Source organism: Papio anubis, chromosome 10 (genome assembly GCF_008728515.1).
Source record: "Papio anubis isolate 15944 chromosome 10, Panubis1.0, whole genome shotgun sequence".
Lineage (NCBI taxonomy): Eukaryota > Metazoa > Chordata > Mammalia > Primates > Cercopithecidae > Papio > Papio anubis.
The window spans coordinates 43,826,122-43,848,876 of NC_044985.1; the positions used below are offsets into that span (position 1 = coordinate 43,826,122).

General features: G+C 39.7%; 1 protein-coding gene across 6 annotated transcripts in view; it reads right to left on the reverse strand.

The window, feature by feature from the left end:
* Positions 1 to 22,755, reverse strand: part of ITGB6 (integrin subunit beta 6) — a 162,634-nt gene that overhangs the window by 57,829 nt on the left and 82,050 nt on the right. For all 6 annotated transcript variants that reach the window (XM_031651303.1, XM_031651299.1, XM_031651301.1 and 3 more), the window contains 3 exons: positions 10,055 to 10,220; positions 8,653 to 8,814; positions 5,315 to 5,410 (listed from right to left, as the gene is read on the reverse strand). In XM_031651303.1, the coding sequence (XP_031507163.1) occupies positions 5,315 to 5,410; positions 8,653 to 8,814; positions 10,055 to 10,220 (424 nt within the window). The remainder of the gene's footprint in view (positions 1 to 5,314; positions 5,411 to 8,652; positions 8,815 to 10,054; positions 10,221 to 22,755) is intronic.

The following is a 22,755-nucleotide window of genomic DNA, read 5'->3' on the forward strand; positions in this document are numbered from 1 at the left end:
AGTTGCATATCATCTCTAGCCCTCACCCCTAGAAAGTGAAGGACTTGGTCCAAACACCGTGATACTGTTAGCATCAAAAGCAGTTTTATGGTTGCTGATTAATTTGCTGCTCCTTATAAGAAAGATGGTGAACAGAAAAGAGTAAAAACATTGACAGACATGAAAACTCTGACCCCTCAGCTGGAGTCTCTTTCCAGAACATAACTCTAAAATGCCCTCATTCTGTTTTTTAGGCAAAATATTAGTTTACAAGTCTGCTGATGCTCTCTGAGACTTCTTAAGTCAGGCACTACATCTTATTCTCCTCTATAGTCACAAACTTTGGCCTAGTTCACGGGAGGTACTCATGATATGTTTGAGAAATGAAGGGATGAATGACTATGCAGTCCATAGCATCTTAGTTTCAATGATACGCTAGGTATCCTGTGTGTTGTGTAAATCTCAAAGCATTTAGACCTTGCATTATTTAAATCACATTTTAGATCCGGCACAGTGGCTCACACCTGTAATCCCAGCACTTTGGGAGGCCGAGGTTGGTGGTTCACATGTGGCCAGGAGTTTGAGATCAGTTTGGTGAACTAACATGACGAAACCCCGTCTCTACTAAAAATACAAAAATTAGCTGGGCATGGTGGCGCACATCTGGAATCCTAGCTACTCGGGAGGCTGAGGCACGAGAATCACTTGAACCTGGGAGGTGGAGGGTACAGTGAGCTGAGATCATGCCACTGCACTCCAGCCTGGGCAACAGAGTGAGACTCTGTCTCAAGAAAAAAAAAATCTCATTTTATATTTCTGCAAGTATTGGCTTAATCAGGCATCTCATTAAGGTCCTGCTTCAAACCTGTACCTTTTTCTTTCTTGTGTTTACTTTCTCAATTATGAGGCTTTGAGTTCTTTAGAAGAAAAGTACTATGTGTGATCTAAGGAGTAACTGATGATTTTTCATGATTAAGATTTATCAATTAGCTTGGAAAATACTCCAAACAACTCTGACTGATAATCTGAGGACATAAGGTTTATTTCCAAATCCTCCCTCTCTAAGGCATGTTTTCATTAATGAGGAAAGTGTAGGCAGCTGGCCCTCCTCAGTCTTTGTTCCCAGATACTATCAGTTAAGGAGAAATGAAAATACTTTCCATTACACTTAAATAAAGAGCAATTTATTACCTCCATGGAGATGTCTTATAATCCAGAAGTTGTCGTTTTACTCCTAGATGATTTTGTTTTTACTAAAATCATAAGTTTGGAATACTCCATCCACTACAGAATGAGATTGATAGGATAAAGAATATCTAGACTGTGCCCTAAAATTAGCTACATTACAGCTTATTAAACTTTGTTATTTGTGTGGAGATCATTGGAATTCATGGTAATTTCCCTCCTCCAGAATCAAGGTCATTGACTGTTGAGGCTGGAAGTCTTCCCACCCAGTCTTTTTATTTTCTAAAAACTGAGGCCAGAGAGATAAAGAGATTTCCACTGGAGCAAAATTGCTTTGATCTTTCCAACAGGAACATTATAAAACGAAACAATAATAGAACAGGCTAACAAATAGCAAAGGGGTCCAATGTTTATTTTCTTTCTCTATTTTCTCTACCTCTTTTCCTCCCTTGCTGCAATGAAAAGCTCAAAAGAACCAAGTAGAAGAAAGAAGAGGTAAAATAACAGCTGGGTTATTGATTCCTGAAAAATGGAAACTTACGTATGGTGGATAATCTCCACAAGCCACGCAAGGACATCAGGTTCATGGCATATGTGGCTGCTCTTTATGTTTGTTTATAGATCTAATGGTCATCAGGTGTGTACTTGCTCAGGGTGCTCCTTTTATGGCCTGCTAGAAGGCTGCGAGCTTCTCCAACATGTTGGTCCTAAGACTGATGGCAGAGTGTTCTTTCCTCATTGCCATCTGCGTCCAATGTGGGAGAGATGGAAGAAGGGACAGCCAGGGCTGCAGAAGGTCCTGGCAATGGTCAGGTGACGCCCCTTGCTCTGTGCACATGGGCTTCCTCAATCTTAACAAGTATTTGTCATGCAAAACTCCAAGTCTTTCTCTTGACCCAATTTTAGAAAAGATGAAGTGCTTTTATTGCAATTTGTAATTCACTTCACAAAAGCTACTGAGAATCTACTGTGCTTCGAGAATTGGCCTAAACAGATGAGTAAGACCTGTTATTCTCCTCAAAGAGCTAATGATTGAGGGGTTTTTGTCTCCAGAGGAAAGGTCCCTTTGGCTGCATAAAAACCTGCTTGTAGTCCCCTTCTCTCAGGCTTTAGAAACATTGCTTTGTCCTAATAGCCAAGAGATATTAATCAGTGGTCACAGAAGTTAGTGAGTAAACTGGAAGTACCAGTATACTTCTTGTTTACTTTCTAATTGCTGTGTTTCAGCATTACACACAAATACCAGGTCATATAATAATTATTGCTATTAACTTCACTAAAGTCATCTTTCAAGCCAGATGTAAGTATTTTGAATAGATATAGGATATTTTAAAGCCTTGGAAATAACCCACAGTGATTAACAATAAGATTCGACAACATCATAAAGAATATTGATTTAATTGCTTTTTATCTCAATAGCTCACTAGAAAAGAGAAACTATTCAAATAAGACAGTTAAGGTTTAGTGGCCTGATACTATCTATCGTAAAATTAACAGTAAACGTTTTAAAATAACAGAGGAAATATAAACACTTTTTTTTAACTTGGGTAATTGAATCCTGATTCAAAATGGTAGTTAGCTCTAGAATGTAATATACTACCCACTGCTCAGTCTATTATCATCATTATCTTTTGAACCCTATAATTGGACAAACAGGAAACTATTCATAATAATAAGTTTGTTCAAAAATATTCTGTTGGCTGGAGTCTGGGGTGCACACTACAGTCATACTGAACTAAAGGCAAAACTGCTTACTTTATGCTTTTCACCTTTCATCTCTGTTACAACAATGTACAGGCACACTACACACCTGGGCAGTCCAAAGCATCCTACCACAATTACTAAAAAAACAGTCATTTTTCCTGCATTCCATGAGTGGGCAACATAAATTTAATTTTCTGCAGACAGGGCCTTTGTTGAACCTAAACCTGTGCTGCCTGTGCAGGCAAGTAACTATGCTTAACATGTAACTCGGGCAAATAATTTTCCTTCTGGAATTTTCATGAGCTCTAACCACTTAATCGCTTTATTTATTCTATCACTGGTTTTTATTTTTCAGTGATTCTTCAGTAGCTATGTTCCTTATATCACAGTTATCCAAACATCAAATTGCACAGGACTCCTGCACACACAGGACTCCTAAAAGATGTGAATTGAAAGGCAACACAAGCCACTAGTGGACCGTTTTCAGTTTTCATTATCAATAAAAGGGAAGATCAGCATTTTCATGCTGCGTGAAGGCTTCAAGGACGTGCACTGTTGCTGTTATTATCTTTAGGCCAGGCTGCTGCCTGCCCCCACTAATACAGATGGAATGATGAGCCCATCAAAATAAAAATAAAACAATGAAATGGTCAGAGTCATAGAGCGGGTGGCTGACCTGGACTGTCATATGACCCCCTGAAAATGTCCCTTTGAATTTAGTGAAGGCTGGATGGTAAAGACCACAGATCATGACAGAACATAAATTCACCTCATAATGGGATTAGAAGACAGGCAAAATCGATGTCCTGCTGTTACATTAGAGGCAGGCTCTAATCTGGCATTTTCCTCGGAAGTGATCATTTCCCTTGCAACAGGGGAATCATGGATGCAACTAGCTTAAATCCGACAGATTCTGTTTTGCCATGTAGTGATTTTTCATCTTCCTCTGTCTTTTTAATAGCGGTTTTGGGGAGACGTATAAATGAGTTGTGAGTCTTAAAGACTATTACCAAAGTGAGTTATGGAAGTCTATGTTCATGATCATCAATCGCATTCCCTAGACTCCCCTTTGAAGAAAAGTCCTGTGCAACTCCTTCTCCCACTCCTAAACTGGAGCCTTGCTGTGGAGAAGGTGTTGTGACCCCCAGGGTCCTCTCACACTAGCCTTAAGGATCAAAGGCAGAATAGACTCACTATTGTATTCGGGGGTATTTAAAAAAAAGTCTCAACTGCAACTCTACTACTTAAAACCACTGGAAACAAATATCACATACTAAAAAGCCTGAAGAAAATGCCCAGATCAGGTGAACCCACATGGTCTCTGTGTAGAACAAAGGCTTCAAGTATGGAGCTTGATTGCAAGGAACTTCCTTGGTTTGCAGCAGAAGGCAATCTCACCTGGGAGTACAATACCCTCCTCTCATTCAAAATGCAAGATAGCATCTCCTGCTGGATCCTTTCTACAGAACCTGATGCAACTTCATGGGGCTGTACCGTCCTTAGTAGTGAGTGGCATTTAATCAAAGCCTTCTGTGACATAATCTGAGAGTTTCAGAAGCCCTGTGAAGTCACCAAGCAAGTTAAGAGGTCCTTTCAAAAGGAATGAGAGATCAAACTCTGTATTTAGGAGCATTTGACGCTTCTGCACAGAAGGCACAGACTATTTAATTTCTCTGCATTATTTTTAGGGCCCCTGCTAAAGACTCCTTACTTCTCTGTAAAACTGTAGATTAGGAGTAAATCAATTCAGGGCGTTTGACATATTACTTTTCCTAGGCTGGGAAAAAAACACAGAAACCTTTTGTATGCGCATATGTTGTATTTTTTTGCAGTTTGCACAGTGGTTTGGGGACAGCACTTCATCTAATGAAACCGTTCCCTTTTTCCAGTTGGTGCTTCCATTCAAACACTTGAGCTGCAATCCAGCTGGTTTAAGGGGTAAATTATTTTTTGGCCCCATATAACTTGTTTTTTTCCTTTAACTTTCCACTTCTCAATAGCTTGTGTCTCTGTGTGTGTCTTTTCTAAGTATCTAATTTGCAAATGCCAAAGAAGGTGAAGTCAATTCTCCTCCCACTCTTAAGATTTTCTCTGTTCTCTGTTAACTCCCTCATCAGATGAAATAATTCAAGGGGACAGAGAATAAATTTTCTTTTAGGTAGGTGGTCCTATATTTGTTGATACTCTCCTCCAATCTACCTGTTTCATTTCCTTAACTCAGTCTTTCTCATCCCACCTTATCTGCTCCCCATGCCCTACTGCACCTTGGTGTTTACAATTTAAATTGCAAGCACTAAATGAGTCCACTTAGCCAAACGCCCAGTATATTTGGTATGTGTTAATGATTATCTAATGGTCTTCCCATGTGTTAAACTCACAGAGTTAATGTTAAAGTTTCATGTCACATAATCTCCTTGAAGGAATTTCCCAAGATATTTTTGCTTACCTCATATAAATGAACTTGTTCTTGGGTTACAGCGAAGATCAATAACACGTTGTTTTGTACCAGTTTATCAATGAGTTGTCCAATTGTTGGATATTCCTAAAATTAACATATATAATTTTGCATCATCTCAATAAGATAATGTAAATAAAGAAAGGAATATTGATTTCAAAGATATCTTTCTGAGTTTGGCATTTCAATGCTCACAGGCATTATAGCTCTATCACTCTAAGTAAACAAATACACAATTAGCATTATTCACATAGTTGGTTTAATAATCTTTTTCTAAATCTTATAAATCCAATCAAGTCCTAAGAGTCAGTTCCTGTTGATGTGGTGTATCATGGTCTGCCACTTCTAAGAAGACCATTTGAAATTTATTTAAAGACTAACAGTGTGTCATATTTTCAAGGGTAGAGAAACATTTCTTTTCCTTCTAAGTGACACTTACCAGCAGGCTAGGGATGCTACAGTCGAGGGAGGGGCTGTTGGACTATGATATACATGACTGAGGTGACTCTTGTAGCTCTGAAACTCCTATTGGAATTGGATGAGGTGGAATGAGGGTTGCTGAGGTATGACATACTATGACATTCCTGTACTAATCCTTGGGTTTGGTTTGACTGCCTTTTTAATATCACAAGTTGGTTGTATGGAATCCTGCAATATTTTCACAGGACAATTGAGAACTACATTGTACTTCTGTTCCATTGGCATGTTCATTCTCAGTGATATGAGTACTTTACAAAAAATAAAAGAAGCTTAATTTTTAAATTTGAATATGGACTTTACTTTTCAAGTTTGGAAAACATGATGTGCATTTGCCCATTATATGAATCTAAATGTGAATAATGTACAAAGAGGAAACTCAAGTGAGGTACTAGCCTGCTAACAATTAAATTAAGAATATGTTGATTATGACAGAAGTCAGCCAAAGGGAGGAACACTGATAAATAAGCCCTCCTGTACACTGATATGGAATATTCACATATTCTCAGTACTACTGGAGGATTTTCATCTAAAGTCTTCTTTAGGCATAGGGTTCAAGTTGAGAGAAAAGTGTAGTTTTGCCTAAAATACTGCAGTAAATTACCCAACTGCAAATTGCTGTGTCATATGTGATTTCCATCACATTTGGATTTTTATTAATAGAGATACCAAATTGTATCCATTTCCTCTGCTTTTTAACTGCATACAAATCCTTTATGCTGATGCCTAAATCCCTCCAGTGCCAGTCTCTCCTTATCTCCACATGTTACCACACCCCTCAGCTGCTGTGATAGTGTGTAGCCAGGATCACACCACATAGCCCTTCGTAGGTGAGCGAAGCTGGTTTTCTATTTAAATCAGATCTGTTGGTTTAATTCCCACAACCATATTGTAAGTTCAAGGCCAGGAACCACCTTGTATTATTTTTTTGGCCTGAGGAATCTGGCCCAAGTTTTGAGTACACAGGAAGTGCTCAGAGGACCTGGGGGCTATGTTGCAGACAGGCATAGATATGGTCTCTGGCTTCTGTGGATTTGTTTCAACTTATTCAGAAAGAAGGACTTGAACATTCATTAGCTGAGAAGGTCATATTAGGCAATAGGTAGTGTTAGCTTTTATGATCTTGCCTCATTCAAAATGGAGTTTTTGTGGAGCTTTTGAAAAGTTGCAAGAAAAGGGTAATGAAAAGGGGATCAATTTTCCAGTTTCTTGCCCCTCACTGACTAAAAGACAACATGTGGCTATCCTCACTGATATTGTAATATGAAAAGGCAGAGTATGTGATTAAAGAATATACACATTTGGGGAATACTACTGATCAAATGTTTGGGGAAAATATTCATGTTGAAATTTAGAAATTTAGGTCAAGGAATAGTAGTGAGTAATGAACTGTTAAGAGTTTTTAGAGAATAGCTTTCCAATTGACATTAGAATTCTAGGTTCCTGTCTCCCTCTTTCTCTCCTCTTGCACCCCCTCCCCCTCTCTTTCTCCCCCACCTACACCTCCACAGCATTGTTCTAAGAAGTCACTTAAATTCTCTGTACCATATTTCCCCAAGTGTTAAATGGGGAAAATATGACAATCGCAGATTGCTGCTTCAGAAATCAAATCTATTTCTTTGTTTTCTTTCTTTCTTTTTGAGACAGAGTCTTGCTCTGCCTCCCAGGCTGGAGTGCTGTGGTGCGATCTTGGCTCACTGCAAGCTCCGCCTCCCGGGTTCACGTCATTCTCCTGCCTCAGTCTCCCGAGTAGCTGGGATTACAGGTGCCCGCCACCGTGCCTGGCTAATTTTTTGTATTTTTTGGTAGAGACGGGGTGTCACAGTGTTAGCCAGGATGGTCTTGATCTCCTGACCTCGTGATCTGCCCGCCTTGGCCTCCCAAAGTGCTGGGATTACAGGCGAGAGCCAATGCACCTAGCCTCTATTTCATACATTAGTTGGCACTCACTGTGTTCTAGGCACTGTGCTATCAGGAAACAGAGATAATAAACCAGGCCTGGCCCTGAGGATTGCGCAAGAAAGAGAGATGTAAGAAAACGTATTTCTACGTAGAGATGCGCAAGAACACATCTGCATATGCAACTGAAGGGAAAGACGATTGCTTCAGAGCCTACCAGAGGTCAAAGAAGGCTCTCTGGGGACAGTAATGACTGAGCTGGCTTTTCAAGGATAATGAAGAGTTTCTCAGCAGGCTAGGAGGGAAGAATATTCCAGGCAGAGGGAATAACATGTGCAAAGCATGGCAGCCTCATGGTCTGTTCAGGAAAAGCGGTTGGATATATAGGGGTCTATTGAGAAGATCATGCATGTCCAAAGAGCTCTGAAATTTCTTCCTGGTTTTACGAAAGTCAGTTGTTTTCTTTGAATGTCACTAGCATTTTATAAATTACAAAAAATAAGCCAAAGTTTAATAAGCACCAACCAAGCCATACCTGACTAGTTGTTACCCATGGAACATGAAAGCATGGCATGATTCAGGGACCATCATTCACCGCAAATCCTACATGGTTACTGTTCTGGTTTGGGTCCCTCCTTTCTGAGGCCGTGGCTGAGAACAGAATGAGCTGCCTGTATTGCTTCACCAGCACCAGGCTTTTTGAGAGGTTGGGGAGGTTCTGGGATCATGGGATTCATAGCACATCCAGCTTCCCACATGTCCCACTGCCCACCTATGCTCCGGTGGGAACCTCTAAGGATGGTGAGAATTGAACTGGGGCAATGTGTTAATCTCAAATTAGAAAATGTGCATGGCTTTCACCAAGTGTGAGTTATTTCACATGTATTATACCAGTTGCTGCTTCATTCTCCTACTTATAGCCCTGAAAACAGTACAGAGTGCAGGTTACACACCAAGACAGTTGACATGGAGTATTCATTCTTGCTGTCCAAGTGACAGAGCCCATCATTAGGAATGACGATGCCTGCCAGTTTGCTGTCCATTCCAAAATGAGAATCAGCATCACTCACAAAGACCAGGAGGTGGAGGGAGTCATTCCGCCAACCAATTTTTTCCTACAGTGAGAAACAAACATTTGTGTGATACTGGAGGGAGGCAAGCATTTATTGAGTGTGGATCAATTATGCTGGGACACATTTAGGTTATAAAAATAATATTGCTAGTCTATTTTAGCCTTTTTATCTATTGTGAATTGATAATATTAATGTTTTTAATAAAACATGAAATTCTGTGACATTTGCTTTTTCCTGGATAACATTTTCATATGATTTATGCTTCAGAAAAGCATAGCTCCACTACAATCAGTATTCAGTTGATCTTGACTTTTACATAGTTAAATTATTTTTACTATCCAGCTTTCAATTCCCCAAAAAATTGAGCAGAGGAGGTCATAGATGGTCCCAAATCCAAATTGAAGCCAAACTCATGAAAATGCAATGTTAAAGGGGCTCAAAGTAAGCCTGTTTCATTAAAATGTTACCCAGCATTTAAGCACATATTTCTCTTTCTAATGATGTCATCCAAAAATTATAAACCTAATACAAGGATAAGCATTGCTTATGAAAGTATGGCCCCAAGGTCCTGCTAATTAAAATTGTCTGTTGTTGGTGTTTAGTAAAGCCCTCCCCTTTAATTAATACTAGTTCAGGAACCAATTGGGTAAAAATGCATCCTGGCTGTTCCATCCCACCTTACTCCTTTCCTTCCTCCTCTAATTCCCTAGTCCTCCCACTTTCTAGGAGCTTCAGCCTTGTTTATTTCCTGATATTTTCCATGAAGGGCTCTTGCCTAAAGACAAGGGAATCATTCTTGTGGATATTTGTCAGATAGTAACGGAGAAGCAGTGTTCCTGTGATGTTGTAGAGACAGCACACTTCCAAAGCTTACTTTGTTGGTTCAAAACAATAGCTATGTAGTCATATGTATGGACATATACTGATTCAGAGCATTTTAACTTCTTAAAATAAATGTTCTACTCTTGATTTTTTTTACCATGATTAATCCAAAAACTAATCTGATCTTGATCTTTGAAAATTAATCATGCATAGCTATTGTTTCAACTAAATTTTCCCAACACAATGTTTTTAGATTATTCATCATAGGCATAAAGAACAGTCCCCATTTCAACATGATTTAATTAAACATTTGGCAAAAATTGTGTATTTTAAGAAAAATACAAAATCTAGAAATTTAGAGATCAAAGGAAAGGAAATTAGTTAATCTTTTTGAAGTAGAATTGTTAATAAGAGATGAACTTTATGTTAACAGAGTGAAACAGCACTCCCTTCAGCATACCTTACACACAGCAGCTTGCATAATTGCATCAAATCCACCTTCGGGTGTGTCGATATTAGCAGAAATTTTCTGATTCTTCACAATTTCATTGAATCTTTCAGCATCATTTGTCAATGGCAAAATGTGCTTGAATCCAAATGTAGGTAAACAGAAGTATGGAATACTACTGCAAAAGTAAGATGCAAAAATATTATTGATGAAATGTAATGGATCTGATAGCTTAGCAACATTCTCTTAAATGAAGATTAGTTTTTCTAAAGGGCCTGACTCTGTAACTCAGCTATGAATCTCACTGTTAAGGTTGTTGACATCATCCCCCACCCTTTCTATGTTGACCATATTAGCTAACACTTATTTAGAGCTTATTGTGTGTCCTGCACTGGCTCAAACTCAGATAACAGATAATCAGGTGATCAGACTCCTCTGTGTGTGTGTGTGTGTGTGTGTGTAATCACTACCTTCTATGGGCTCCCAACCAAAATTCACCACTAAGTTTATACAATGACAATTCCTTTGTATTCTAATATCTCAGGCTGTCATCAAGTATGAATCACCCTGTAGCAAGACAAGAGAGGAACCTGTCTTCTTTTTTCTCTGCTCCCTCCTGTACTCCCAGGTCTGCCTGCCAAGGGCCCAACAATTGTAGTAGCATTCTTGGTTTGAGAGTCCAACTCTACTGGGATTGAATAGGCCAGCCTAGAAATAAAACCACTACTTAAAGTACAACATTATGATGAAATCTGCACCAAAGATATTACAGTAGAACACAAAGGGCTGATCATGAGTTCAGCCACATCTTATTTTGAAAGCAAGTTTCTAGCTGTGCATGAAACTTTGGGCAAGTTACTCAACACTCCTGAGCTTTGGATTTTAAAATGAGGATAATCATATAGAGGAGAGGTTCTCCAACTGAAGTCCCTAGACCAGCATCATGAGCATCACTTGGCAAATTGTTAGAAATGCAAAATCTGAACTACTACCCAAGACCTGCTGAGTTAGTTATGCTGAGGGTGGGCTTAGTGGCCTGTGTTGTACCAAGCCTGGATGCATGCTAAAGTTTGAGAATCATTGGTGTAGAAGTGCAAAGAGACAAAAAGGCATAGCCCCTGGTGAGGGAATGATGTGCTGCCTGGGGAAGAACTGGTTGATTCTTAATATGGGCACATGTGGGGCCTGGGCCTTGGCTCTGCAGGTCCAGTAGACTACTTTGTCAGCACGAGAAGGTGCATTTTTCAATGTTAGGCTTCAGTTCATCAAGTTAATCTGCCTGAGGTATACAGTTGATCTTCATTATTCACAGATTCTATATTTGTGAATTCACCTACTTGCTAAAATTTATTTGTAACTCCCTAATTAATACTTGCAGAGTTTTCTGAATCATTTGTGGACATGTGTAGACAGGCAAAACAAAACAAAACAAAACAAAACAAGAAAACCCAAAACAAAGCATCTCCCTATGTGCACATTCCCAACTGGAATCAAACACAGTGGTGCCCTGCCTTCTTATTTCAGGCCTCCAACTCTAAGTCAGTGTCTTTTTCACTGTCTACTTGGTGCTACCTTTCTTGCATTTTTATGCTTTTCATGGATGGTTTCACTGTTTAAAATAGCCCCCAAGCATAATGTTGAAATGCTGTTTAGTGTTCCTAAGTGTAAGAAGGCTGCGATGTGTCTCATGGAGAAAATAAGCTGTGTGAGACAAACTTCATTCAGACATGAGTTACAGTGCCTTTGTATGGAGTTCAATGTTTATAATTCAATGAGATCTATTACATACAGCATCTTTAAACAGAAGCACACATAAAATAAGGTTGTGTAGTGATTTGTTGATGAAAATGTGATAGCCAGAGTCTCACAGGAACCTAACCCTACATTTTCCTTGGGAGCAATGATTCAATATTCGATAATTCATTGCTAGGGGCAAGTTTATGGAACATAACTACCATGAATAATGAGAATTAACTGTGTGTACAGATAGATCAGAGTGATCATGGATTCTTTCACACTGAGTAAGGATGCTCTCACTGGGACCAGAATGCTGGTGCCTGTGAGTACCATCATTTTCTTCCTATCAGTAGACTTTCCTTGAAAGCAGGTGAGGTTTGGATGTATCCCCAGGCTTCAGAACAAGGGGAACTGGAGGACCCCAGCACTGAACGGCACAGTCCAAGATGGCCCAAGGCAACCACCCCAGAATGGATGCTCTTGGTCACATCTGACCCCTCCCCCATCTGTAGTCCGCTTCCTCAGCTAACACAAATTTGAAAAGCTCTCGCAACCAAAGGGACTGGAAGCTCTGGAAGTGTGTTGGCTGAGGCTCTTGGATGGATGTGGCCCACACCGGCCTCTGTGATATCCCCTTCTCTGCCCTGCCCTAGCCCACTAGGCCTGTCTATCCTTTCAGCTGCATCAAGACATGTAGTCTATGGGGTCCAGGGGCCAGTCTGTCGCTTTCAGGTAATTTTTATATTTCCTTTCCTAATTATTATGTTTAACTTTAACTCTCAGAAGGCAACCTTATTCTCTTATTTTTAATATTGTTCATCAGGTTTCACTGAAACTCTAAAGTGCTGACCACAGACTGTATCTACCTAGCAGGGTTGTCATGAGACTTGAATGAGATCACATAGGCAAAGAATACAGCACGATGAGCTTTTCAGAGTTAATGCATAATAAACATGAGTGTCATTTCTTAAATAAATCACTTCACACAGTCTAGAACAGACCTAAGTACAGATAATGGATTTGGCTCATGATATCTCTAGAATAATGTTTTTTCCTGATTAAAATAATAAGGCAGGTTCATTGAAGAAAACTGGGGTTTTACATGAAAGTGTAAAGAAAAGAATCAAAAACATAAATTGTAATTGTTGTGAGATGAATCATAGTTTATTTGATCATCTTTCTATTGCTGAGCATTTATTTTGAACATTTTTGTAATTAAATAATATGGTGATCCTTCTACATACATATTTACAAACTATTTCATATCCTTGCTTAAAATAAATTTTTTGATTGTGAATTCCTGGGTTATCTCTTGACTCATATTAGCAAACTGTTCCAAAAAGTTTGTATCCATTGCCTTCTGTGGTATTAGTGTATGGCATGGCATCATTTTTTTTTTTAAACTATACTAGTTGATTAGCAAAAAATGGTATTTGTTAGTTTTAATTTTCATTTTATTATTACTAAGATTGAGTGCTTGTTTCTACTTATTAACACTGTGTATTTCTTCTTTTGGTAATTGCTAGCTGATATCCCTTGCTAAATTTCTTGTTCTAATTTAATTTTAAGAACCTTCTTTAAAATACTAACCTTTTTTCTTTGTAGTTTGTCTTTTAATTTTGTTCATGATGTTTTTGGATATATATCTTAAAACTTTTGGTGCAGACAAACTTCTTCCCACCTTCAAATATAAGATGCATTTTTAAAGTGTGATATGAGGAAGGAGCCTGATTTTTTTCAAAATATTTAACTTGTTAAATGACAATAATGCAGCCTTTGTCTTAATTGCCCTTATAGCACTTCAAATAGCTATGGCTGGTAGAAAATACATTGGATTTAGAATAAAAAGAGTGAACAGTTATCTATCTATCTTTTTTTTTTTTTTTTTTTTTTTTGGAGATGGAGTCTCACTCTGTTGCTCAGGCTGGAGTACAGTGGCATGATCTCGGCTCGGCTCACTACAACCTCCGCCTCTAGGTTCAAGCCATTCTCCTGCCTTAGCCTCCTGAGTAGCTGGGATTACAGGCACCCACCACCACACCCAGCTAAGTTTTGTATTTTTAGTAGAGATGGAGTTTTTACCATGTTGGCCAGGCTGGTCTCGAGCTCCTGACCTTAAGTGATGCACCCACCTCGGCCTCCCAAAGTGTCACGAGTACAGGTGTGCGCCACTGTGCCTGGCCAGTTATCTATATTTGGGCAAGTTATTCAACTTGGCAAAGAATACAGCATCACTGTATTCAACACCACTGGCCTCAGTGTCCTCCTCCATAAAATGGGAATGATTATAATACCTATTCCACAAAGTTGCCATGACGATCATATGAGATAAAAAGTATGTAATCATGTTAGGTACACCGTTGTGCCTGGGACCTAACTATTCTTGGAAATTATTTAATCTATTATTTGGGGCTACTGGTTCATACCATACTGAAATGACATTTGAGCATCTTCCAGATCCACAGAAGTAGCAGTCCGATCTTTTTGTGAGAGATTTGCATCTTTGTTGGTTAGAATTATCTGCTATGTAGATTTTACTAGAACTCTGTGCCTTCGGAAAGTGGAATGAAATTTTAATTTAACTCACTAAAGAAATTCATGTGATAGGAGAGCTAAAGGAAAACAGAGTATCAGAGATGGCGCACGCCAGGGAATTTTGACTGGAGATTGCCCATGTTTTGTTCAGAGTTCATTTTCTTTTCTCTCTATCTTTCTCTCTCTCTCTTTTTTTTTTTTTTTTTGTTTTTGAGACAGGGTCTCCCTCTGTCGCACAGTCTGGAATGCGGTTGTGGTGGCACAATCTCAGCTCACTGCAACCTCTGCCACTGGGCTCAAGTAATTTTCCCACCTCAGCCTCCCGAGCCTCCCATGTAGCTGGGACTACAGGTACCACCATACCCAGCTAATGTTTGTATTTTTTATAGAGACAGAGTCTCACCATGTTGCCCAAGCTGGTCATGGACTCCTGAGCTCAAGCAATCTGCCCACCTTCGCCTCCCAAAGTGCTGGGATTACAGGTGAGAGTTCATTTTCTAACAGATGTTCATATTTTGCTGTTACTTTTTTAGCCTAGCAATTAAAAGAAATAGGCACCTTTCACCAAATTACTTGATTTTGAGGCCCCTAGATAACAAGAGATTTGCATTTAAAATGCAAAATAATTATGAAACACAATATAAAGAAGTACTACTTCAATTTTTTTGTTAAAATTTTAAATAAATATTTACAGAATAAGACTATAATTACATATGCCAAAGCATTAGTATCATCTTTTCCTGACTGAGGTTAGAAATGATTTCCATTTCTTACTTTTGTCTGTATTTTCACATAGGCTTATTATGTTTGCAATAAGAAACTATATACCGTATACTCATATATGTTTATGTGTGTGAACATAGAGGAAATTCATTCTAGCGTTTCTTTTTTTTTTTTGAGACCAAGTCTCGCTCTGTCGCCCAGACTGGAGTGCAGTGGCACTATCTCAGCTCACTGCAAGTTCCCCTCCTGGGTTCATGCCATTCTCCCGCCTCAGCCTCCCGAGAAGCTGGGACTACAGGTGCCCGCCACCATGCCCAGCTAATTTTTTGTATTTTTAGTAGAGATGAGGTTTCACCGTGTTAGCCAGGATGGTCTCAATCTCCTGACCTTGTGATCTGCCCACCTCAGCCTCCCAAAGTACTGGGATTACAGGCGTGAGCCACTGCACCTGGCCCATTCTAGGATTTTTCTTTCTTTTTTTTTTTTTTTGGAGATGGAGTCTCATTCTGTTGCCCAGGCTGGAATGTGGTGGTGCCATCTCAGCTCACTGCAACTTCTGCCTCTTGGGTTCAAATGATTCTCCTGCCTTAGCCTCCCAAGTAGCTGAGATTACAGGCATGCACCACCACATCCAGCTTATTATTATTATTATTATTATTATTATTATTATTATTATATTTTTAGTAGAGACAGGGTTTCGCCGTGTTGGCCAGGCTGGTCTCAAACTCTTGACCTCAGGTGATCTGCCCGCATCGGCCTCCCAAGGGCTGGGATTACAGGTGTGAGCCACCACGCCCAGCCCATTCCAGCATTTTGTGCTTCAGTTTCCTCTTTTGAAAAACGACAATGAACTCACTATTGGTGTAAATTCAAAACAAAACAAAAGACACCACAGTATACATCAAATGATGTTTAAAAAATCCTTCAGCCAGGCACGATGGTTCACGCCTGTAATCCCAGCACTTTGGGAGGCAGAGACAGGTGGATTACTTGAGGTCAGGAGTTCGAGGCCAGCCAGACTAACATGGTGAAACCCTGTCTCCACTAAAAAAAAAATTAGCTGGGCATGGTGGCACATGCCTGTAATCCCAGCTACTTGGGAGGCTGAGGCAGCAGAATCACTTGAACCTGGGAGGCGGAGGTTGCAGTGAGCCAAGATTGCACCATTGTACTCTAGCCTGGGCATCAAGAGTGAAAATCTGTCTCAAAAAAAAAAAAAGAATCCTTCAAAATGTTTAATAGGGGAAGAAATTTTAAGTTTTGTGCAATTAAATACTTTTAAATACACATTTAACTCATTTATGCATATGAAAATGAAGAAAACACTTATTGTTGCTGTATCTTAGACAACAGCAAAAGAAATTCTGTTAAAAAATGTAAACCACTTCAGCATTCTTCACAGGGTGAGAAAAATTTTTAGTGACTCTCCATCCAGTAAAAATAAAAGAGCTACCCCATAAAGCATTAAAGATTTGATTAAAGAGGTGGGTTTTCTTTCTTTTTATAGAGCCTTGGACTCTCTATGTTGCCCAGGCTGGACTCAAACTCCTGGACTCAAGCAATCCTCTGGCTCTGGGACTACAGGCATGTGCCACTGCACCCCGCAAAAAGGTGATTTTTATTTTTATTAGTATTTAAGTTTATTTTATGTTTAGAAGTACTTGTGTGGGTTTGTTATATAGGTAAATTGTGTGTGATGGGGGTTTGGTGTGGTTTTTAAAGTGTGGTGCACAGACCCATGAGGGTCCCTGAGACCTTGCAAGAGGTCCTTCAGATTAAACTATTTTCATAGTGATTCAGAGATGTCATTTGCCTTCTTCACTGTGTTGAGATTTCACTGATGATATGAAAACAGTAGTGAGAAGGCTGGTAAGATGATCAAATAGGAATAGCTCCGGTATGCAGCTTGCAGCGAGATCAATGCAGAAGACAGGTGATTTCTGCATTTCCAATTGAGATACCCAGCTCATCTCATTGGGACTGGTTAGACAGTGGGTGCAGCCTACAAAGGGTGAGCCGAAGCAGGGTGGGGCGTCGCCTCACCATGAAAGCTCAAGTGGTCAGGGAACTCCCTCCCCTAGCCAAGGGAAGCCGTGAGGGACTGTGCCATGAGGAATGGTGCATTTCAGCCCAGATACTTCACTTTTCCCACAGTCTTCGCAACCCGCAGACCAGGAGATTCCCTCGGGCGCCTATTCACCAGGGCCCTGGCTCTCAAGCACAAAACTGGGTGGCTGTTTGGGCAGACACCTAGTTATCTGCTGGAGTTTTGTTCATACCCCAGTGGCGCCTGGAATGCCAGCGAGACAGAACCGTTCACTCCCCGAAAAGGGGGCTGAAGCCAGGGAGCCAAGCGGTCTAGCTCAGCAGATCCTACCCACATGGAGCCCAGTAAGCTAAGATCTGCTGGCTTGAAATTCTCGCTGCCAGCACAGGAGTCTGACACTGGAGCTTGGTAGGGGGAGGGGCATCTGCCATTACTGAGGGTTGAGTAGGCAATTTCCCCTCACAATGTAAACAAAGCCACCAGGAAGTTTCGAATTAGGCAGAGCTCACCGCAGCTGGGCAAAGCCTCTGTAGCCAGACTGCCTCTCTAGATTCCTCCTCTCTGGGCAGGACATCTTTGAAAGAAAGGCAGTAGCCCCAGTCAGGGACTTTTAGATGAAACTCCCATCTCCCTGGGACAGAGCACCTGGGGAAAGGGGCGACTGTGGGCACAGCTTCAGCAGACTTAAATGTCCCTACCTGCCAGCTCTGAAGAGAGCAGTGGATCTCCCAGCACAGTGCTCCAGCTCTGCTAAAGGACAGACTGCCTCCTCAAGTGGGTCCCTGACCCCCATGCTTCCTGACTGGGAGACACATTTCAGCAGGGGTCAACAGACACCTCATACAGGAGAACTCCAGCTGGCATCTGGCAGATGCCCCTCTGGGCCACAGCTTCCACAGGAAGGAGGGAACAGGCAGCATTCTTTGCTGTTCTGCAGCCTCCGCTGGTGATACCCAGGCAAACAGGGTCTGGAGTGGACCTCCAGCAGACTTCAGCAGACCTGCAGCAGAGGGGCCTGATTGTTAGAAGGAAAACTAATAAACAGAAAGGAATGGCATCAATATCAACAAAAAGGACGTCCACCCAAAAACCCCATCTGAAGGTTACCAACATCGAAGACCAAACGTAAATAAATCCACGAAGATGAGGAAAAACCAATGCAAAAACGCTGAAAATTCCAAAACCCAGAATGCCTCTTCTCCTCCAAAGGATCACAACTCCTTGCCAGCAAGAGAACAAAACTGGATGGAGAATGAATTTGACGAATTGACAGAAGTAGGCTTCAGAAGGTGGGTAATAACAAACTCCTCTGAACTAAAAGATCATGTTCTAACCCAATGCAAGGAAGCTAAGAACCTTGGAAAAAGGTTAGAGGAATTGCTAACCAGAATAACCAGTTTAGAGAAGAACATAAATGACCTGATGGAGATGAAAAACACAGCACGAGAACTTCATGAAGCATATGCAAGTATCAAAAGCTGAATCGATCAAGTGGAAGAAAGGATATCAGAGATTGAAGATCAACTTAATGAAATAAAGCATGAAGACAAGATTAGAGAAGAAAGAATGAAAAGGAACAAACAAAGCCTCCAAGAAATATGGGACTATGTGAAAAGACCAAACCTATGTTTGATTGGTGTACGTGAAAGTGACAGGGAGAATGGAACCAAGTTGGAAAACACTCTTAAGGATATTATCCTGGAGAACTTCCCCAACTTAGCAAGGCAGACCAACATTCAAATTCAGGAAATACAGAGAACACCACAAAGATAATCCTCCAAAAGAGCAACCCCAAGACATATAATCATCAGATTCACCAAGGTTGAAATGAAGGAAAAAATATTAAGGGCAACCAGGACAGAAAGGTTGGGTTACCCACAAAGGGAAACCCATTAGACTAACAGCAGATCTCTCTGCAGAAACCCTACAAGCCAGAAGAGAGTGGGGACCAATATTCAACATTCTTAAAGAAAAGAATTTTCAATCCAGAATTTCATATCCAACCGAACTGAGCTTCATAAGCGAAGGAGAAATAAAATCCTTTACAGACAAGCAAATGCTGAGAGATTTTGTCACCACCAGGACTGCCTTACAAGAGCTCCTGAAGGAAGTACTAAATATGGAAAGGAAAAACTGGTACCAGCCACTGTGAAAACATACCAAATTGTAAAGACTGTCGAAACTATGAAGAAAATGCATCAACTAACAGGCAAAATAACCAGCTAAAATCATAATGGCAGGATCAGATTCACGCATAACAACATTAACCTTAAATGTAAATGGGCTAAATGCCCCAATTAAAAGACACAGACTGGCAAATTGGATAAACAGTCAGGACCCATTGGTGTGTATTCAGGAGACGCATGTCACGTGCAAAGACACACATGGGCTCAAAATAAAGGGATGGAGGAAGATTTACCAAACAAATGGAAAGCAAAAAAAGCAGGAGTTGGTTTAAAACAGATTTTAAACCAACAAAGAGAAAAAAAGACAAAGAAGGGCATTACATAATGGTAAAGGGATCAACGCAACAAGAAGAGCCAACTATCCTGAATATATATGCACTCAATACAGCAGCACCCAGATTCACAAAGCAAGTCTTTAGAGACCTACAAAGAAACTTACACTCCCACACAATAATAGTGGGAGATTTTAACACCCACTATTATTAGACAAATCAATGAGACAAATCAATGAGATCAATATTAGATCTCATTGTCAATATTAGACAAATCAATGAGACTGAAAATTAACAAGGATATTCAGGACTTGAACTCAGCTCTGGACCAAGCAGACATAGTAGACATCTACAGGACTCTCCACCCAAAATCAACAGAATATACATTCTTCTCAGCACCAAATCGCACTTATTCTAAAATTGACCACATAATTGGAAATAAAACACTCCTCAGCAAATGCAAAATGACTGAAATCATAACACACAGTCTCTCATACCAAAGTGCAATCAAATTAGAACTGAGGATTAAGAAACTCACTCAAAATCACACAACTACATGGAAACTGAACAACATGCTCCTGGGTAAAAAATGAAATGAAGGCAGAAATAAAGAAGTTCTTTGAAACCAATGAGAACAAAGATATAACGTACTAGAATCTCTGAGACACAGCTAAAGCAGTGTTTAGAGAGAAATTTATAGAACTAAATATCCACAGGAGAAAGTAGGAAAGATCTAACATCGACACCCTAACATCACAATTAAAAGAACTAGAGAAGCAGGAGCACACAAATTCCAAAGCTAGCAGAAGATAACAAATAACTAAGATTAGAGTAGAACTGAAGGAGATAGAGACACAAAAATCCTTTTAAAAAAATCAGTGAATCCAGGAGCAGGTTTTTGAAAAGATTAACAAAATAGATATACCACTAGCCAAACTAATAAAGAAGAAAAGAGAGAAGAATCAAACAGACACAATAAAACATGATAAATGGGGCATCACCACTGATCTTACAGAAATACAAAGTACCGTCAGTGAATACTATAAATACCTCTATGCAAATAAACTAGAAAATCTAGAAGAAATGGATAAATTCCTGGACACATACACCATCCCAAGACTAAATCAGGAAGAAGTTGAATACCTAAATCAACTAATAACAAGTTCTGAAATTGAGATAGTAATTAATAGCCTACCAACCAAAAAAATGCCCAGGACCAGATGTATTCACAGCCAAATTCTACCAGAGGTACAAATAGGAGCTGGTACCATTCCTTTTGAAACTATTCCAAACAATAGAAAAAGAGGGAATCCTCTCTAACTCATTTTATGAGGCCAGCATCATCCTAATACAAAAGCCTGGTAGAGACACAACAAAAAAAGAAAATTTCAGGCCAATACCCCCGATGAACATTGATGTGAAAATCCTCAAGAAAATACTGGCAAACCGAATCCAGCAGCACATCAGAAAGCTTATCCACCACGATCAAGTGTGCCTCATCCCTGTGATGCAAGGCTGGTTCAACATATGCAAATCAATAAACATAATCCATCACATAAACAGAACCAAAGACAAAAATCACATGATTATCTCAATAGATGCAGAAAAGGCCCTCAACAAAATTCAACACCCCTTCATGCTAAAAACTCTCAATAAACTTAGTATTGATGGAACATGTCTGAAAATAATAAGAGCTATTCATGACAAACCAAAAGCCAATATCATACTGAATGGGCAAAAGCTGGAAGTATTCCCTTTGAAAACCGGCACAAGACAAGAATGCCCTCTTTCACCACTTCTATTCAACATGGTATTCGAAGTTCTGGCCAGGGCAATCAGGCAAGAGAAAGAAATAAAGCGTATTCAAATAGAAAGGGAGGAAGTCAAATTGTCTCTGTTTGCAGATGACAAGATTGTATATTTAGAAAACTCCATCATCTCAGCCCAAAATCTCTTTAAGCTGATAAACAACTTCAGCAAAGTCTCAGGATACAAAATCAATGTGCAAAAATCACAAGCATTCCTATACACCACTAACAGACAGAGAGCCAAATCATGAGTGAACTCCCATTCATAATTGCTACAAAGAGAATAAAATACCTAGGAATCCAACTTACAATGGATGTGAAGGACCTTTTCAAGAATTACAAACCACTGCTCAAGGAATAAGAGAGGACAAAAACAAATGGAAACACATTTCATGCTAGTGGATATGAAGAAACAATATCGTGAATATAGCCATACTGGTCAAAGTAATTTATAGATTCAATGCTATCCCCATCAAGCTACCATTGACTTTCTTCACAGATTTAGAAAAAACTACTTTAAATTTCATATGGAATCAAAAAGGAGCCTGTATAGCCAAGACAATTTTAAGCAAAAGAACAAAGCTGGAGGCATCATGCCACCTGACTTCAAACTATACTACAAAGCTACAGTAACCAAAACAGCATGGTACTGGTACCAAAACAGATATACAGACCAATGGAACAGAACAGAGACCTCAGAAATAATGTCACACATCTACAACCATCTGATCTTTGACAAATCAAGCAATGGGGAAAGGATTCCCTACTTAATAAATGGTGTTGGAAAAACTGGCTAGCCATATGCAAAAAACTGAAACTGGACACCTTCCTTACACCTTATACAAAAATTAACTCAAGATGGATTAAAGACATAAACATAAGACCTAAAACCATAAAAACCCGAGAAGAAAATCTAGGTAATACCATTCAGGATATAGGCATGGGCAAATACTTCATGACTAAAACACTAAAAGCAATAAAAGTCAAAATTGACAAATGGGATCTAATTAAACTAAAGAGCTTCTGCACAACAAAAGAAACTATCATCAGAGTGAACAGGAAACCTACAGAATGGGAGAAAATTTCTGCAATCTATCCATCTGACAAAGGGCTAATATCCAGAATCTACAAATAACTTAAACAAATTTATAAAAAACAAAAAACAAACAACAACAACAACAAAAATCCCATCAAAAAGTGGGCAAAGGATATGAACAGACACTTCTCAAAAGAAGACATTTATGTGGCCAAGAAACATGGAAAAAAGCTCATCATCACTGGTCATTAGAGAAATGCAAAGCAAAACCACAATGAGATACTATCTCACGCCAGTTAGAATGGCAATCATTAAAAAGTCAGGAAACAATAGACGCTGCAGAGGATGTGGAGAAATAGAAATGCTTTT